Genomic DNA, 17,758 nt, shown 5'->3' on the forward strand with positions numbered 1-17,758 from the left:
ACAGAATAGTAGTAAGCAAATAAGAAAGCCGCGGAGACACCATCACGTGTTTCTCAACGCTGCCAGGAAACTAGCCAGGTCTTTCACCGGGAAGGAACAACCACAGGAAGGGCAGTCTCCAGTCAAGTAGACCACCTATACCAAACATGGTATCCATCCACAGACAGCCGTTTCGGGGTATTTGCCCCTCATCAGTGTGGAGTTGACTGGAGACTGCCCTTCCTGTGGTTGTTCCTTCCCGGTGAAAGACCTGGCTAGTTTCCTGGCAGCGTTGAGAAACACGTGATGGTGTCTCCGCGGCTTTCTTATTTGCATACTTCCCAGTGGGCAATGCTCTAGAATCACTGCGTTGAGAAACGCAGAATAGTAGTAAGGTATTGTGTTCTTAAAGTAGCACACACATTTCTGATAGGATTTTTCTTTACAAACATGACTTTATGTTTTTCTCTGTTCACATCGTTTTTCCAGGGATTTTTTATTATAGAAAAAGCTCTGGCAAAAAAAACGAAGAACCTTGAACCTGCTATGTTCGCCCCAAAAGAGGAACCTGTATTGGCTGTCTGCGACTGTCTGGCTGCAGTTCTTGTAACAATAACTTGAGGAAAAACACTGCAAATAAAGCGATCCATTTCTTTCTCCCCACATGATAATATATGCAAGCACAAAATGAAATAACTGACACCGTTTCTCTTATTTTTGATTAAATAAATGAGAACTTATCTCTCAAGTGCACCTTTAAAGGTTTTATGGTTTTGGAAAATCCCTTTCCCCCCCTCTGCAGTTTGTTTTAAAAAACAAACCAACAAAAAAACCTGTGCGTTACTCCCCCTCCCGCCATCCATAGAAGAGTCTCCGCCACTGCTCTCAGTGTCTGTTACTATCGTAACATCAGAGCGCTGCAGTCAATCAATGGGCTCGGCGGCTCATGCCATCAAATTGGGCAAAGCCACTGACCTTATTTATTGGCTGCAGTACTGTCAACATGATGTCAGCGCTGCAGACAATAACTGACCCCAGGGGCAGCAATGGAGACTCAGCACTGGACCCAAGGGCGATGAGTATGATTGAGAAAAAAAACAAACACTGCAGCTGGGAGATGGGTTTTTCGACTCCGGAAACCCTTGCTTCTGGTTGCCTGTGTTGTAAGGGTTGAGGCCCTATGATTGTCGGCCCTTTAAAATGATAGAATATTAGATGGTGAGTATGATGAGGCCTCTTGTACAGATAATTACATTGCCCTAATGGTATATAAAGCAGCTTGTCTGAGCAGATTTAATCTAGCCAATTTACTAGCCCAATAATTGCCTGGCACTGCAGTGTTCAGCAAGTAGAAGCTGAGTTTTGGCTACTTGTGCTACTGGGAAAGGTAGATACGCAGAGTGCATACAGGGAGTTACTATGTGTCATCTATAGCATTAATTATACCTCTATGGCACTATGGCAGTACACGTGGCTACATACAGAGAATGAAACATTTATTAGGCTCTTAGAAATGGACAAGACTCAGTTATGAATGTATAGCAGAATAGGCAAAATATTTCAGAACTGGAAATATCCATGATATATTCTACTTACAAAACGTAATAAACCTTCATTAGAATACATTTTGAAATAGGAATTTCATATGTAAAAATGATAGCGGCACCATACAATGAAATTATAAAATGATGTCATAAATTCTGCCGACCCTCCCCAACCATTCCCTGACTGCCTGGCGCACACGTATGTCATTCACATGACAGGTCAGCTGGCTGATGCACGGAAACACTGCAGGTTGTAGAGCAGCAAACATCTGGTCTGGCAGGATCTGGATCTGATTTAGAATAGTTAACACCATATTGGTCCATGCCTAGAATACAAAAACACAGATATAAGTACTGCAGAGGAAAATAGGAACCCTTGTTTAACAGGGGCAGGTGAATAAACAGGATAGGTGATATTTGTTACATTGGTATGGGTCCCCCCCACTCTCGCGTGGCTACAAGACTGCGGCATGAAGCAATGGAGTGATAATAGCTAATAGAAAATTAGAGCCAAGCTCTTCATTTTGCGGTCTCCATCCATGGCAGAGAACAGTACGGCGCATGCGCAACGAGCCACTCCATTGTACGGAACCAATAAATCCCTTGTTGTGATGATCAGTGGGTGTCTCCGTACAGCCTTGCCAGTGGAGAGGTGTCAATTTTTGAGGACTGTAATATCTTTTTATAAACTAAAGATGGAAATACAATTGTGCAATAGCTCTAGCCACATGCACGTAAAAATTAAAGGGATTGTCCTTAGCCATGCGCTGAATTAGTTTGAGGGCATTATCATTATATGAAAGGTAACTCAATATTGCATGTACATTCTAACTAAAATTTCTCTCCTTGATTGTCATCTTTTGTCTGCCAGATAGTGTTACATGGGCACTTTTTTAATCAAATGGTCATTATGTAATACAAAATCACATTTGCAGCAACAGATACAGGAAATATGTGCAACCACCTGCGGCTCCACCAGCTGATCAGAGCTGATAGCTAAAGGTCTGGCCGCTAAATCCAACAGCCATCGGCTTATCAGCGGATCCTCATTTAAAATAAGGGTTTTCTTTAAGTCCAGCTCTAAACCAAAAGTACTTTATTGATACCAGATTACAGAAAAGTATGTTTGCAACCTAGCCCAGCTCTTCTATAATATCATGATGTTCCTTTCTGTAATACCTCTATATTTCCTGCTGGTTATATTAGTGACCAGACATACAGTGATAAGCAACCATGCTCTGTACTCATTAAGAGTGCTTGGATGCTCGGATGGGCGCGACTCAAATACCCGAGTATAATGGAAGTCAATGGGGAACACAAGTATTTATCCAGAAAATTTGGAAAAATGCCTGGGTCCCCCATTGACTTCCATGATACTCGGGTGGTTTAGTCACGCCCATCCGAGCATCCAACTGCTCTTAACAAGTACTGAGCACCTGAACATGGTAGTGCTCGCTCATCACTAAAAAGCTCACATGTTGTCATTAACGAATGTTGGAAAACTCCATTAAAAGAAATTTGCTAACTGGGAAATGTAGGAGAAAAGATTGATTACCTGTATCTGCGCTTCTGCATCCCGTGTTGAAATATTGAACGTACTGATGGTGGATCCGGAGCGAGATCTTCTCTCCTGTCTCAAAATCTCAGGGCCAGCACTGAAAGAGTGTCTCATTTGAGTTTGGTCAACCAGATGTTGGGGCCTTTGTGGCATAGGGGATTCCTGCCCTCTGGAAGATAACATTTCAACCTTTTTGTCCAATTTTGTATCTTTAACAAAAGTTGTCAGGTTATGCTGCTGTTTTCTCTTTTTGTATTCCGTCATGAGTTTTGCTATTGTTTTATCGGTAGCTATGGTATAGATCTTGTTGCCAGCATTCTCCCACCATTCCTTCTTTCTGCCTTGATCTCTTTTTTCTAGCTTAGGACTTTGTGGCATTGATGCAGCAAAACCTCTTGGTGGTAGATTGATGGGGTGGTCCTTATTCAGATATCTGTCATCTTCTGATGGGGTTTCTTTTCCAGAGAGACCTCCAGTTGATGGTGTTGAAGTTTCTGACTGAAATGATGGTAGAATGAAGAAAGGATCCCCCTTAATACCTGGGTGATCGTCGTTCTCCAGGTCTAGATGCATCTGAATGTAGTTATTACAAAGTTCCATGCACAGCTTGTGAAGTCTTTTAACCAACCAAGCCCAATCGGCATTACTGACCGGTTGAACACTAAGTGATGGGACTCGAGCACGCCATTGTCGTTTTTCCTTCCCTCTTGGAGGGCTGACTTGAGCAGTTTCTTCAAATATGTCTTCATCCTCCGATGAGCACTGTTGGGAGGAATCTGTACTATGCTCCTCTTCTTCATAAAGTATCTTCTTCACAACATCGGCAGTTATGTTGTCTTGATTGGTCAACAAGGCACATATTAAAGCCTGAAAGTAGATGTTAAAGCTCATTGCCGACTGGCGATAAAGATTTGCTGCTCCGCCAATGCCAGAAACCTTCATGAGCAAGCATTTCAAGCCAGGTCGGGCATCAAATTCCCTGGCTGTCCTGTAGGAATCCAACAACAGGTCAAAAATTACAGCCAAGTTTTGCATTGAAATGTATCTCAGAAATCCAACCATTTTAGCTTCATGGTGAGGAGTAGATTTGTCTTCAGTCACCGTAGGGAATTTTACAAATTCCTCCAGCAAAATGTCATACAGGTTTTGTAGGAGAACTTGATGAGAAAGCAAACTGACTACAATTGTCTTAAATGGAATACTTTTAGAAAGAGAAAGAAATGGCGTTAGGAGAGTGCAGTGTGCATTAGCATTATGTGCACTAAATAATGCATGACATTATAGATCAATTTACCATTCTACATGATTTTCCACTACATTTATATACTATTTGTAGTTAGGAAAATTATAAGTGCAACAACTTTACCTTATGGCTTTAACCCCAAGATGACTCAAACACAGTATGACTGTAAGATCAATGCAAATTAATGGCAACTTAAGCTGGTGTCACACTAAACGACAGCGACAACGACGTCGCTGTTACGTCACCATTTTCGGTGACGTAACAGCGACCTTGTAAGTCGCTGTTATGATCGCTGCTTAGCTGTCAAACACAGCAGAAGCAGCGATCATAAGGTCGCTGTGCTACATGTTCAGAGAGCAGGGAGCCGCGCTTAGCGCTGGCTCCTTGCTCTCCTGCAGCACACATCGGGTTAATTAACCCGATGTGTGCTGCAGCTACATGTCACAGTTCAGAGAGCAGGGAGCCGCGCTTAGCGCTGGCTCCTTGCTCTCCTGCAGCACACATCGGGTTAATTACCCGATGCGTACTGCAGCCACATGTCACAGTGCAGGAGCCGGCACTGGCAGCAAGAGCGGAGGCTGGTAACCAGCGTAAACATCGGGTAACCAGGGAAAGGTCTTCCCTTGGTTACCCGATGTTTACGCTGGTTACAGCTTACCGCAGCTGCCAGTTCCGGCTCCTGATCGCTTCATTTCGTCGCTCTCTCGCTGTCACACACAGCGATGTGTGTGTCACAGCGGGAGAGTGACGACCAAAAAATGAAGCTGGACATTCAGCAACGACCGGCGACCTCACAGCAGGGGCCAGGTCGTTGCTGGATGTCACACACAGCGACAGCGACGGGACGTCGCTGCAACGTCACAGAAAATGGTGACGTAGCAGCGACGTCGTTGTCGTCGTCGTTATGTGTGACACCAGCTTTAGACTCTAGTCCTAAATCTTTACCCATGATTGTTAAAGGGGTTGTCTCACTAAGACATCACATTGTGAATACAAAACCAGAGTAGCGAACAGTCGATGGCAACTGAAACCAGCAGCTATAATAGCGAATCATTACAACTAGTCATATAGGGTTGGGATGGGTCTGCCAGTGTGGGAGGCACAGATGCTTAGCAGCTCTCTTTTATGACGGAAGGGTAAGCTTCCTTCTACAAAGTCTATCTACGTGTAATACGTGCGAGTCTTGCATTGCATCACCCAGCACGGCCTGCTGCTCTCCTGACAGGAGTGGGTCAGCTTCATGTATTTCTATGCAGCTGAGACACTCCTGTCCCAAGAGCAGCAGGCCGTGCCAGATAATGCGATGCGAGACTTGCGAGTAACTCCCGTGTAATACGCGTGCACTAAGATAAACAAGAGGAAAAGGCTTCACAGACAAGAGTCTAAGTGCCATTACACCCACCTGTATTGGATGTGCACAGGTGGCGTTTCTAATGATCTGCAGCCGCAGATCTCTCCGGGTAAGTCAATTCTAGAACTAGTAGTCATAAATCAATCATGCAAAAAAACCCAAAATGGTGCTTTTCCTTGTTCTTAAAGATTTAGTAGGCAATCATTAATAACAGTGTTGAGAATGATTCACTGTGTTCTTTTGTATGATTGATAAGCTCCAATAGGGTATATAGACTCTCCGTGAAAGATACATTCATAGGACTTCAGAATGTGGACTTCTGGAGAAATATGTGGAGGAGTCCGGGGACTACTAATATGGCTCAGAATGTAATGACTTCTCAATCTTTCCCCAATGCGGAAAACATGAACTTTGTTGAATGTCAATTGGGTGGTCTCGGATGATACCTTTACTGGCAGACAAGAATTTTAATTCTTTGTACATAGAGAAAAATACTTTGGTAATCTGTGTAACATTAAAGAGACCCTGTCAGCAGCATTTTACTAAATACAGTCAAGACCATATTGGCCCTGTCATATTCAATAAAATGATACTTATGGTGAAGATTAAACATAGCAACAACAAGAGGAAAATATCCTCCAAAAATTAAGTATTAGTTACAGCAAGATGGGCTGCAGTGTGTACATCGCCCTGGCCAAAAACTAGTACTCTAGCAGGATACAGCTAAACCCCCACTAAAGTGGAAGCGTCACAGGTGCAGGAGGAGCAAATCACACACACACCTCCATGGAATGGAGGAGGGCGATTGCTAGATGATAAAACTGCACACTAGTGGCTTGCATAGAGCGCTGTTCACATATGCAGATAACACAGTCACAAACCCGCAGCCTATTAGGTGACGCCCATACCATTAGATCAGGCGGGCTGCCAAGCCGTACCCCACCTGTGTATCATGCACGGACAGACACTCTACAGTGCAAGGCCCAACAGAAAGGGGCCTGGCTGTATCCTGTCCAAAAAAATAAATATGAGGTTTTTGTTGGTATTTATGGCCATGAAAACGTAAGCCTACAACCCTCGTCACGGAACCTCATGCTTGTAGGTCCCCACACTAAATATAAACATAGCAACAACAAGAGGAAAATATCCTCCAAAAAATAAGTATTACTTACAGCCAGGGCGATGTACACACTGCAGCCCATCTTGCTGTAAGTAATACTTAATTTTTGGAGGATATTTTCCTCTTGTTGTTGCTGTTTATATTTAGTGTAGGGACCTACAAGCATGAGGTTCCGTGACGCGGGTTGTAGGCTTACGTTTTTATGGCCATAAATACCAACAGAAACCTCATATTTATTTTTTTGGACAGGATACAGCCAGGCCCCTTTCTGTTGGGCCTTGCATTGTAGAGTGTCTGTCCGTGCATGATACACAGGTGGGGTACGGCTTGGCAGCCCGCCTGATCTAATAGTATGGGCGTCACCTAATAGGCTGCGGGTTTGTGACTGTGTTATCTGCATATGTGAACAGTGCTCTATGCAAGCCACTAGTGTGCAGTTTTATCATCCAGCAATTGCCCTCCTCCATTCCATGGAGGTGTGTGTGTGTGATTTGCTCCTCCTGCACCTGTGACGCTTCCACTTTAGTGGGGGTTTAGCTGTATCCTGCTAGAGTACTGATTTTTGGCCAGGGCGATGTACACACTGCAGCCCATCTTGCTGTAAGTAATTATGGTGAACATCACACAAAAATTGCATTTTCACGTACCCACTACCTGACATTTTTGTTAGCTCAAAATTCAATAGCGCCAAGCAACATAAAGATCTTACCCCAGCTTTCTGTTTAGTAGCAGAGCGTTAATTATAGGCAGGAAAGAAAAAGGCAGAGAGTTAGAAGCTGTACATGCAGGAATTATACCAATACACATCACAAAAGGCAGCAGCGATAACAGATAATGGGGTCAGCAGATAATTATACCTGCCACAGTCTAGTGCTGGTTACAGTGTTAGAGCATGATCACAAATATTAACTCATATGAAAGAGAATAGAGGTCACATAAAAAAATAACGCATGCTTAGAGGGGCTGTCCTGCAAACAAAGTACATTTTTATCAATAGATATTGAAATAATAATAATAGTTTCTACAATTGGATACGTTGAAAAAGAAGTTTCCTGTGCTGAGATAATCTTATATTTGTGTCCCTGCTGTGTACTGTGTAATGGATGTATCTGACCGTACAGGGACATGGTCTGATCATACCACATTTCCTGGGCAGGGGAGGAACCAAAGAGTATGGATATAGCATAGCACGGGATCGCCACTGTTGGTTTCTGTGAAGTAAAACATGTTTTAAAACAGGAGATGGAAATATTTTACCTCACAGAAAAAAAATCAGCTATGATCCTGTGATTTAATGTCTTAACTCTTTTGCATCCTCCCCTGCCCAGGAGATGTGGTATGATCAGACTATGTTCCCGTACAGTAAGATACGGCCATTACACAGTACATAGCAGCGACATTTATAAGATTATCACAGCACAGGAACATTTTCTTTTATCACATCCACTTCTGGAATTTATTATTATTCAAAGATCTATTGATAAAAATGTATTGTGTTTGTGGGACAACCCCTTTAAATAGGACGTGTCACTAAGTCAAAAGTGACCAGAATTTACTCCTATTTCATTCCCGCTGCTTCGCGGAGTTCTGTTTTATTTAGTTGTTAACATCTGCCATACGTTCCACAAATACGAGAGTTTATATTTAGTGAAAAATTTGATGGTCTTTTTTGTAGAAGGGGGTCAGCCCTTAAGGGATTCTCTGGGGGAATGTCTTTAGGGTGCTTTGTGCTAGTACCCTGTTTTAAACGCTTCTTTGGTAAAGACCATAAAAATTAGCACCAAAGGCCCTTAACTGTGTAACTGTATGGCAGATTTAAATACATAAATGAATTAATTAAAACAAAAACAGATTATTAAGGGAAGTGGCAGAAACAAAACAAGAGTTAAATCAAACTATTTTTGATCTGGTGACAGATCTTCTTTAAAGGTGCCGCAGATATTAAAAGCCTATGTAAATTACAGTATAATTGTAGAAGTTATTACATGATAAAAATTGTATTCATAAAGATTCATCAAAATCAATTAATCAAAATTGCAGGTATTTAATACCTTAAATAAAATCTGCAAGGATCAGTCTACTGACCCCCTGCTTGCATTCATAAAAAAGCCAGGATGCAAAAATGGTGCCAATCTTGCACCTGTATAGGGAATATCGTAAGGATCCATGATCTACCATTAAGTGCCTGCACAATAATAGAACACATCAAAGGCAACTAAAAGCCATTCAAATATTTATTGATGTTCAGACAGTAAAAATAACCAGCTATTTAAAGAACTAGTACAAACAAGAATATATAGAAAACAAAAAAATAAAATATGTTGTGTATGTGCTAATGTGCATGTGCAGAGCCCCAGAGTAGCCAAATTGGTAACACACATGCAGCTGCTCCAACCTAGTCATGTTATTGAGGCTTGTTGTGACTTGAAGCTGGTCAGCCAAGCTCCTCCATGGATTTTATTATTTAGGTGACCTTGTAGGAATCCGTAAGCATTGTATGTGTGTTTATGGGGACATTTCAACAATTTTAGCATGTTAACCCTTTAGTGACGGAGCTAATTTTCACCTTAATGACCAGACCAAATTTTGCAATTCTGACCAGTGTCACTTCATGAGGTTATAACTCTGGAACGCTTCAACGGATCCCGGTGATTCTGAGATTGTTTTTTCGTCACATATTGGACTTCATGTTAGTACCAAATTTAGGACAATATTTTTTGTGTTTATTTATGAAAAAAATTGAATATTGGCAAAAATTTTGAAAATTTAGCAATTTTCAACTTTTGAATTTTTATACCGTTAAACCAGAGATTTCTGTGACACAAAATAGTTAATAAATAACATTTCCCACATGTCTACTTTACATCAGCACAATTTTGGAAACAAAATTTTTTTTTGTTAGGAAGTTAGAGGGGTTCAAAGTTTATCAGCAATTTCTCATTTTTACATCAAAATTTACAAAACCAGTTTTTTAGGGACCACATCACATTTGAAGTGACTTCAATAGGCCTAGATGACAGAAAATACCCAAAAGTGACACCATTCTAAAAACTGCACCCCCCAAAGTACTCAAAACCACATTCAAGAAGTTTATTAACCCTTCAGGTGCTTCACATGAACAAAAGCAATGTGGAATGAAAAAAAGCAAAAATTAAATTTTACCTAAAAATGTTGCTCTAACCCAAATTTATTCACTTTTAGAAGAAATAACACAACAAAATGGACCTCAAAACTTGTTACCCACTTTCTTATGAGCGCGCTGATACCCCACATGTGGTCAGAAACCTCTGTTTGGACAAATGGGAGGGCTCGGAACAGAAGGAGCAATATTTGAATTTTGGAAAGCAAATTTGGCTGAAATAGATTGCGGGCACCATGTTGCATTTACAGGTCCGCTAAGGTACCTAAACAGAAGAAATCCCTCACAAGTGACACCATTTTGGAAACTAGACCCCTCAAGGCTTCTATCTAGGGGTATAGTGAGCATTTTAGATCCACAGGTACTTCACAGATTTTGTTAACGTTACGTTGTCATATTGAAAATTTTAATAATTTTCTCAAAAATGTTGCTTTAGCATCAATTTTCTCACTTTTTCAAGAGGTAATTCCAAAAATTTGACCTCAAGGTTTGTTAACCACTTTTTTATGAGCGCGGTGATACCTCACATGTGGTCTGAAACCTTTGTTTGGACAAATGGGAGGGCTTGGAACGAAAGGAGCAATATTTGAATTTTAGAAAGGAAATTTGCCTGAAAAAGATTGCGGGCACCATGTCGCATTTGGAGGTCCCCTAAGGTACCTAAACAGCAGAAACCCCGCACAAGTGGCCCCATTTTGGAAACTAGGCCCCTCAAGGAATTTATCTAGATGTTTGGTGAGTACCCTGAACCCTCAGGTGCTTCACAGAATTTTATAACGTTGAGCCATGAAAAAAAAAAATAAAATTTTACCACAAAATTGTTATTTCAACCAGGTAGCTTTTTTTTTTACAAGAGTAAAAGGAAAAAATTCAGCATAACATTTATTGTGCAATTTCTCCTGAGTTTGGCGATACCTTATATGTGGTGGAAATCAACTGTTTGGGCGCATGGCAGGGCTCGGAAGGGAAGGAGTGCCATTTGACTGCAAAATTGGCTGGAATCAATAGCGGACGCCAGGTTGCATTTGGAGAGCCCCTGAGGTGCCTAAACAGTGGCGGTCCCCCAAAAGTGACTCCATTCTGGAAACAAGACACCTCAAGGCTTTTATCTAGGTGTATAGTGAGCAGTTTGAATCCACGAGTACTTCACAGAATTTGATAAGCTTAGGTTGCCATATTGAAAATTTTCATTTTTTTCACAAAACTGTTGCTTTAGCATCAAATTTCTCACTTTTTCAAGAGACAACAACAAACCGTGGACCCCACAGGTTGTTATCCAATGTCTTATGAGCACAGGGATACCCCACATGTGGCCAAAAACCTCTGTTTGGATAAATGGGAGGGCTTGGAATGGAGGGAGCACCATTTGAATTCTGGAAAAGTTGAAATAAATTGCGCGCACCATGTCACATTAGCAGGGCCCCTTGGGTACCTATACATCAGAAAACCCCCACAAGTGACCCCATTTTGGAAACTGGATTTTATTCAGGAGTATAGTAAGCATTTTGAATCCACAGGTACTTCACAAAAATGTTGCTGTAGCAACAAATGTCTCACTTTTAGGCTATGTGGCCATGATCCAGCGACACGGCGTCTAGTACACAGTGTCAGCCTCCTGCAGAGATGTGAGTGTTGTCCACGGGAGAACGCAGCTGCCCAAGCCCACGATTTGGGTTCAGGCCGCTGTGGAGCTCTATGCTACCTGCAGAGAACACTCATCTCCGCAGCATAAATTGACATGCTGAGGCTCGGGAAGCTGCGCCACAGGTCGGTTTATGCTGCGGAGAAAAGAAGCACATTGGGCATGGGATTTCTAAAAATCCTTCCACTGTGCTTCTACTGCACAACGCAGCGCTATGGACGCAGGGAAAACACTCTGCGCCCAAAACGCTGCAAACCCTGATTGTGGGCACACAGCGTAAAATGCTACAATGGATGAATGGATAGATGTCAAACAAATATAACGTCCCATTCCCCTGCATATTCTAAGCTGGCGCCCTTTAGTGCCTTTCATGTGGCACTAAAGGGTGCCTAGCCTTGTATTTAGCCCCCCAAAAAATTAATAATTAAAATAAACGACGTGGGGTCCCCCCTATTTTTGATAGCCAGCTAGGGTAAAGCAGACAGCTGTAGCCTGCAAACCACAGCTGACAGCTTCACCTTGGCTGGTGATCAATTTGGAGGGCTCCCCAGGCGTTTTTTAAAAAAAAAACAAAACGTGGGGTCCCCCCCAAATTAGATCACCAGCCAAGGTGAAGCGGACAGCTGGGGTCTGGTATTCTCAGGGTGGGAAGAGCCATGGTTATTGGACTCTTCCCAGCCTAAAAATAGCAGGCCGCAGCCGCCCCAGAAGTGGCGCATCCATTAGATGCGCCAATCCTGGCGCTTCGCCCCAGCTCATCCCGCGCCCTGGTGCGGTGGCAGACGGGGTAATATATGGGGTTGATACCAGCTGTAATGTCACCTGGCATCAAGCCCTGGGGTTAGTGATGTCACGGCATCTGAACAGATACCCGACATCACTAACCCAGTCAGTAATAGAAAAAAAAAAGACAAAAAAAAAATTTATTTGAAAAAACACTCCCCGAAACATTCCTCTTTTACCAATTTATTGAAAATAAAGAAATTCCGGTCGCTGTAATCCATTTTGGAGGTCCCTCGGCGACTCTGGATCTTCTAGAATATGGGGGGCACGTTCAGGGAACGTATCCCCCATTTTCTGGAAGAGCAAGCTCTCCATGAGCAGTGTGGGTGCAGTAATCTGAGAATACTGCACTCACACTGCCCCGGTCCAACCTAGGGCAGAGTGACCTGCAGTAACCTCATTCCAGAATATGAGGGGCACGCTCACAGAACGTACCCCCCATTTTCTGGAACAGCAGCCTCTCCATGTGAGGAGTGTGGCTGCAGATCACTGCACTCACCCTCCCCCGGTCCACAGTGGAGCCTGTGCATCAGCGACGTCAGCAGGATCCCTGCTTCCAGGGATCCAGCTGACAGCCGCTGTCTGCGCATGCGCCGCCAGCATTGAAGAAGGAGGCGGCGATCGCGGGCCCGGAGCGGCAGACAGGTAACGTATAACCGGGGGCTTGGGGGTGGGGGGGGTAACGGGGGGTGACCTAGTGGGACCTGGGGACACCTTTCTGCCGCATGTGACGTGTCACATGCGGCAGAAAGAGCAGAATGAAGGCGGCCGCGCGCTGTGCGCCGCCATCTTCCACGCTCCGGAGGGGGGAGGGGGGTGGTGGCTCTGGAGAACCGGAGGGGGCTCCGGTGACCAGAGGGCTCCGGTGGACCGGAGGAGGGGTCAGGGGGAGGACATTTCCCTCCGATCTGAAATGTTTGATCATTTCAGATCGGAGGGAAATGACTGCAGAGCCGGCGCCGGCGGCAGTTTTCTGTGCGCTTCGGCGCCATTTTGGATGTCCGGTGGGGGTAGGGGTGGGGGTGGGGGGACTCTCCGGTACCGGGGGCTTTGGGGGCACTAGGGGGTTAGATTTCTTTCTCATCTGACATGTTTGATCATGTCAGATGAAAAAGAAATCAGTTTTACCGGCCATTTCTTTTTTTTTCATGTGTTCGTCGGTATACGGTGTATACCGGCGATCACATTAACGGGGTCCAAAAAAAACACCCCTATTCATAATCTGGGGGGTCTCAGCTACCCCCGGTAGCTGAAACCCCCGAGATTTTCGGTCGCTGGGGGGCGCTACAGGGTTTTTTCGGGCCGCCGCTTTAAAGCGGCGGAACAGAATAAGTACCCTGTTTTGCCGCCGCTTTAAGTCGTACGGCCGTCGTTATGAGGTTAAACTGGAATCATGAAATAGTAGCTGCAGAGCTGAACAGTAGTATTTATTTTTTTAAATTTATCCTCTCCGTTGCAAAGATATCAGCTTGTAAAGATTAGATGATTTCTTCATGGAGAGGTATGTGTGGCGCCCCTGACTGTCAGGTGCCACAGGGTACTACATCTAACCACGGATTCCTGGAAGACCAGTGCTGGTAAATAACACAACACACACACAAAACCACACCCTTTTCCCCAGACCAGGTGACAGGCTAGAGATGGACTTAACGGGTGGTCACCTATAGGCTGGGACGCATCCAATCCACTAGTCAAAGACCTGGGAAGGGGAGGGGCAAGTCAGTGGAGTGGACGGACGGCGGACATCTTGTCAGAGGAGTTGAGATAGTAACCAGACACCAAGTCAGTTAGAAGTTGACGTGCTGACCGGATAGTGTACAGTGACTTGTTGAGTAAAAAGGAGTACAGTCGCTGGGTGAGTGCGAGTACTCACAGGACTGACCACCGATGGGGCACAGGGCCCTAGTTCAGGAAGACGTTACAGGCGTGCCTGATAAATACCTGCATGGTGAGGGGACCATCAAGGACCTTACCGACACTAGTGTCCGGGGCATAGCAGCAGAGAGGGAACCTGGGAACGGTGACAGAGGTCAGACCCACGAGAGGTTCAAGCTGCCTGCCGTACGGGCCAAGACGGAGACAACAGGAGGGGACCCCAAAACTGCTCCATGCATGGAAGTAAAGCTCATCGGTTCTCTACACTGGCACTGGAACAAAGGGAATACCAGATTGGAAAAGACCAGCATAAACCGGGTGGCAGCAACTCCTAAACCAGTGAGTAAAGCACAAGTTAACCCGCAGTACCTGTGTCGTCTGAGTTCTTCCTACACATCCGCATGCGTCTGCTACAACCACCAACATTCTTCCCTGGGGCCTAGCTCTACTTGTGGAGAGCCATTACACCTAAGCTGCCCAATACCACCAGAGAGACTTTGTATCGGTGGGTTTCCCCATATAGCCGCACACCGCAAGTGGCGTCACGAATAACGCTTTATTTTTATTATTTTTTCCCCTGTACAAATTACCCCTTTTAAGCGACTCCCAGGGTCACCCAACCGGGCAACGGCCACTCAGTGAACTGTCCCAGTAAATACACTGCCCGGATCCGAGTACCCCAAAGCCCTGGGGTGCGTCATATGCACTTTTACACTGCAAGATATTCATCAGTCATAAGCAGAAGGTATCAAACAGAGAAAAAAAACATATCTCCAAAAGGTAAGAAGAACATGTCTTCTCCTGCGAGATGTAATGACGAGCCACCCTGCTCTGAGCCCTACAGCTGAGAGCTCTACACCCAGCTGAGTGTGATTATAAACACCTTGAGATGTCATCTCACAGCATTCTGGGTGGGAGAAAGGGGGAGTAGAGGTTAGTTGTGTCATTACAAACACATTTGCCGCTGCAGCTCTACTTTCATAGTACTGTCATATATGGTTTAATTTCCCTTATACTGAGTGCCATGAGATGAAAGCTAGAAACGTTTGTAATCTCACACAGCTCCGATGTACTCTACACAGTAGCTCAAGAGATCAGGGCCCTCTATTTTTACAAATCTCAAACAGAGAAAGCCTGCTCTACGCTTATCTAGGGGCATATTCTTTTTTAACCTGCAGGATGGAAAAAAGTAGATGTCCCCAAAGATAAATCTATGGTAACGAACCTATCATTAATTATAACTTAAACTTTATAAGCTAATATTTTCGCAACCGAGATGAGAAGAAAACCCATCAAGTGACCACATTTTAGAAATCCCACCCCTCTGCAAATTCATCTACGGGTGTAGTGACGATTTTGTCTCTGGAAGATACCACAGAGTCAAATGCAGTGAATGCTGCAGAATTAAAAATTACTAAAAAGCCTTGTAGTGCCCACACTACAAGCACTCAGTAAATTGTGGTGCCCATACGCTGTACCCAGCCAGTGCTTCAGGAGACACACAGCACGTAAATTAAGCAGGCTTGCTCACTACAACAATGTCAAACATGTGGACATTACCTGTGGTTTAGACATATCGTGGTGCTCATAAAGGGAGAGGGGCATTTGGATATGGGTGTGCAGATTTTGCTGGTTTTCTTTTTTTTGGGGAGAGCCATATTGCTTTTCTAGAGCCTCTGTGCTACCAGTACTATGAAAGCCCTCTTTATTTCTGTTAACAGATGATAGACCTGAGTGGGGACTTGTTTTTTTGTGGGTTGAGTTGAATGCTATTGGTAGCAATTTGGGGTACAGAACATTTTGGATCAGTTAACATTTATTCTGTGCTCCATGCTGTGCACTTACATCAGGGTTTCCATCTACATCTCCAAAAAACGCAACTCAGGTGAATCCCCCGACAGATTCATTCACTAATGAGCCAAGTTACTCTGGACCTCTTTTCAACGGTGTCCTTGTCAAAGGTGCACAAAACTGTTGTTAAACAAAGTTTTGTGCATGCCAGACCACAGACCAGACTAGGAGGTCAGAGTGACTCCTTCTGCCTCATTACAGTGAGCATTCTGTTGGGAAATTTGTCTGAATTATGTTTTCCAGACATTTACACATAATTCCTGGTGTAAGTGGTCAGCATAGAGCACAGGATAAATGTGAACTGAGCCTGTCTGTGATCTTTAGGAAGCAGAATTTACAAAATCAATACCAGTTGAAAAATTGACTTTATTACTATTTTTACACCGTTCACCTGGCGGTATAAGTAATCAGGTGGCTTTATTCCTCAGGTTGGTATAATTGCAGCAATACCAGATTAATATAGTTTTTTAGGTTTGGCTACTATCACACTGTTTTTCACCAAAGTTTTTTTTGCAGCACCAAATTTTGAAGGCAATAGTGTTTTTTTCTTTTTTTTTTGGAATCAAGAAGAATCAAGAAGAAACAGCAGTTCAGAAAGTTTTTTTAATAGATTTTAATTTCTCTGCTGACAGACCTGTTTGGTGACTTGTTTTTTGTGGGACAAGATGTTTTCAGTGATACCCTTTTTATTTAAATGCAACTTTTTGATTGCATTTTATTTCACTTTTTTGACGATATGATGAAAAAGAATAGTATTCTTTTATTACAGTGTTCATTGAAGAGGTTAAATAGTGTGACAGATTTATAAATCAGATCGTTCCAGTGGTGATATCAATTGTGTACTTTTTTTGTTAATTTTTTTAGATTAAACATACGTATGTAGTGGAATCCTATTTTTTCTCTTTATTTTGTGTTTTTCTTAAATTTTTTTTTTCAAATTTTTCTTTACTTTTTTTTTTTATATTTCCTTTTATTTAATCCCTATATGGGACATTAACTTTTATTACTCTGATCACTGATATAATACATTGCAATGCTGTTATACTTGTCAGTTTTGCATTGACAGAAGCCTCTTATACCAAGCTCAAGGCATGGTCTAAGAGGCTTGATGTAGCTGGGTTGCCATGGCATTGATCTGGCCCTGTGATCACGTTGCGGGGGTCTCGATCACTTGGGTGAGGATCGCACTTCTCTGCCTACCTCTTAAATGCTGCAACTGCTATTGATTGTTGCATTTAGAGAGTTAAACAGCCTGGGGTGGCGCTTGGCTGTCATATAAGTTGAACTTCCGCTGTTAATAGTGTGGGCACAACTCCTGTGCCCGCATGAAAGCCATTATGTACCCTGTATGTCATCAGTTGGGAAAACCTTGTCAACCATGACGTACGAGGTATGTCTTATGTCGTGAAGAGGTTAAAATGCTCACATCACCCCCAGACAAGTTCTTCAAGAGGTGTACTTTCCAACTTTCCAAAATGGGATCACATGTGTGTGGTTTCTGTATCATAGCGGCTTTTCAAATATGACATGGCTCCAGCAGTAGTCTATTCTTGCTAAATCTGTGCTCCAATAGTGCTCCCTCCCTTCCAAGACCCGCAATGCGCCAAAAAGTAGTTTTCCACCGCATATGGGGTATTGGTGTACTCAGGAGAAATTGCATACTCCAGCTCCAC

The 17,758-nt window shown here is 43.5% G+C and overlaps 1 protein-coding gene across 1 annotated transcript in view; it reads right to left on the bottom strand.

Annotated features, from left to right (window-relative positions):
* Positions 1-298: 298 nt before the first annotated feature.
* Positions 299-17,758, bottom strand: part of ARFGEF3 (ARFGEF family member 3) — a 240,922-nt gene continuing 223,462 nt past the window's right edge. Inside the window, exons 33-34 of the mRNA XM_075339833.1 lie at positions 3,079-4,282; positions 299-1,849 (exon numbers count right to left, since the gene is read on the bottom strand). Of these exons, the coding sequence (XP_075195948.1) occupies positions 1,658-1,849; positions 3,079-4,282 (1,396 nt within the window). The 3' untranslated portion in view covers positions 299-1,657. The remainder of the gene's footprint in view (positions 1,850-3,078; positions 4,283-17,758) is intronic.

Source organism: Anomaloglossus baeobatrachus, chromosome 3, assembly GCF_048569485.1.
Source record: "Anomaloglossus baeobatrachus isolate aAnoBae1 chromosome 3, aAnoBae1.hap1, whole genome shotgun sequence".
Lineage (NCBI taxonomy): Eukaryota > Metazoa > Chordata > Amphibia > Anura > Aromobatidae > Anomaloglossus > Anomaloglossus baeobatrachus.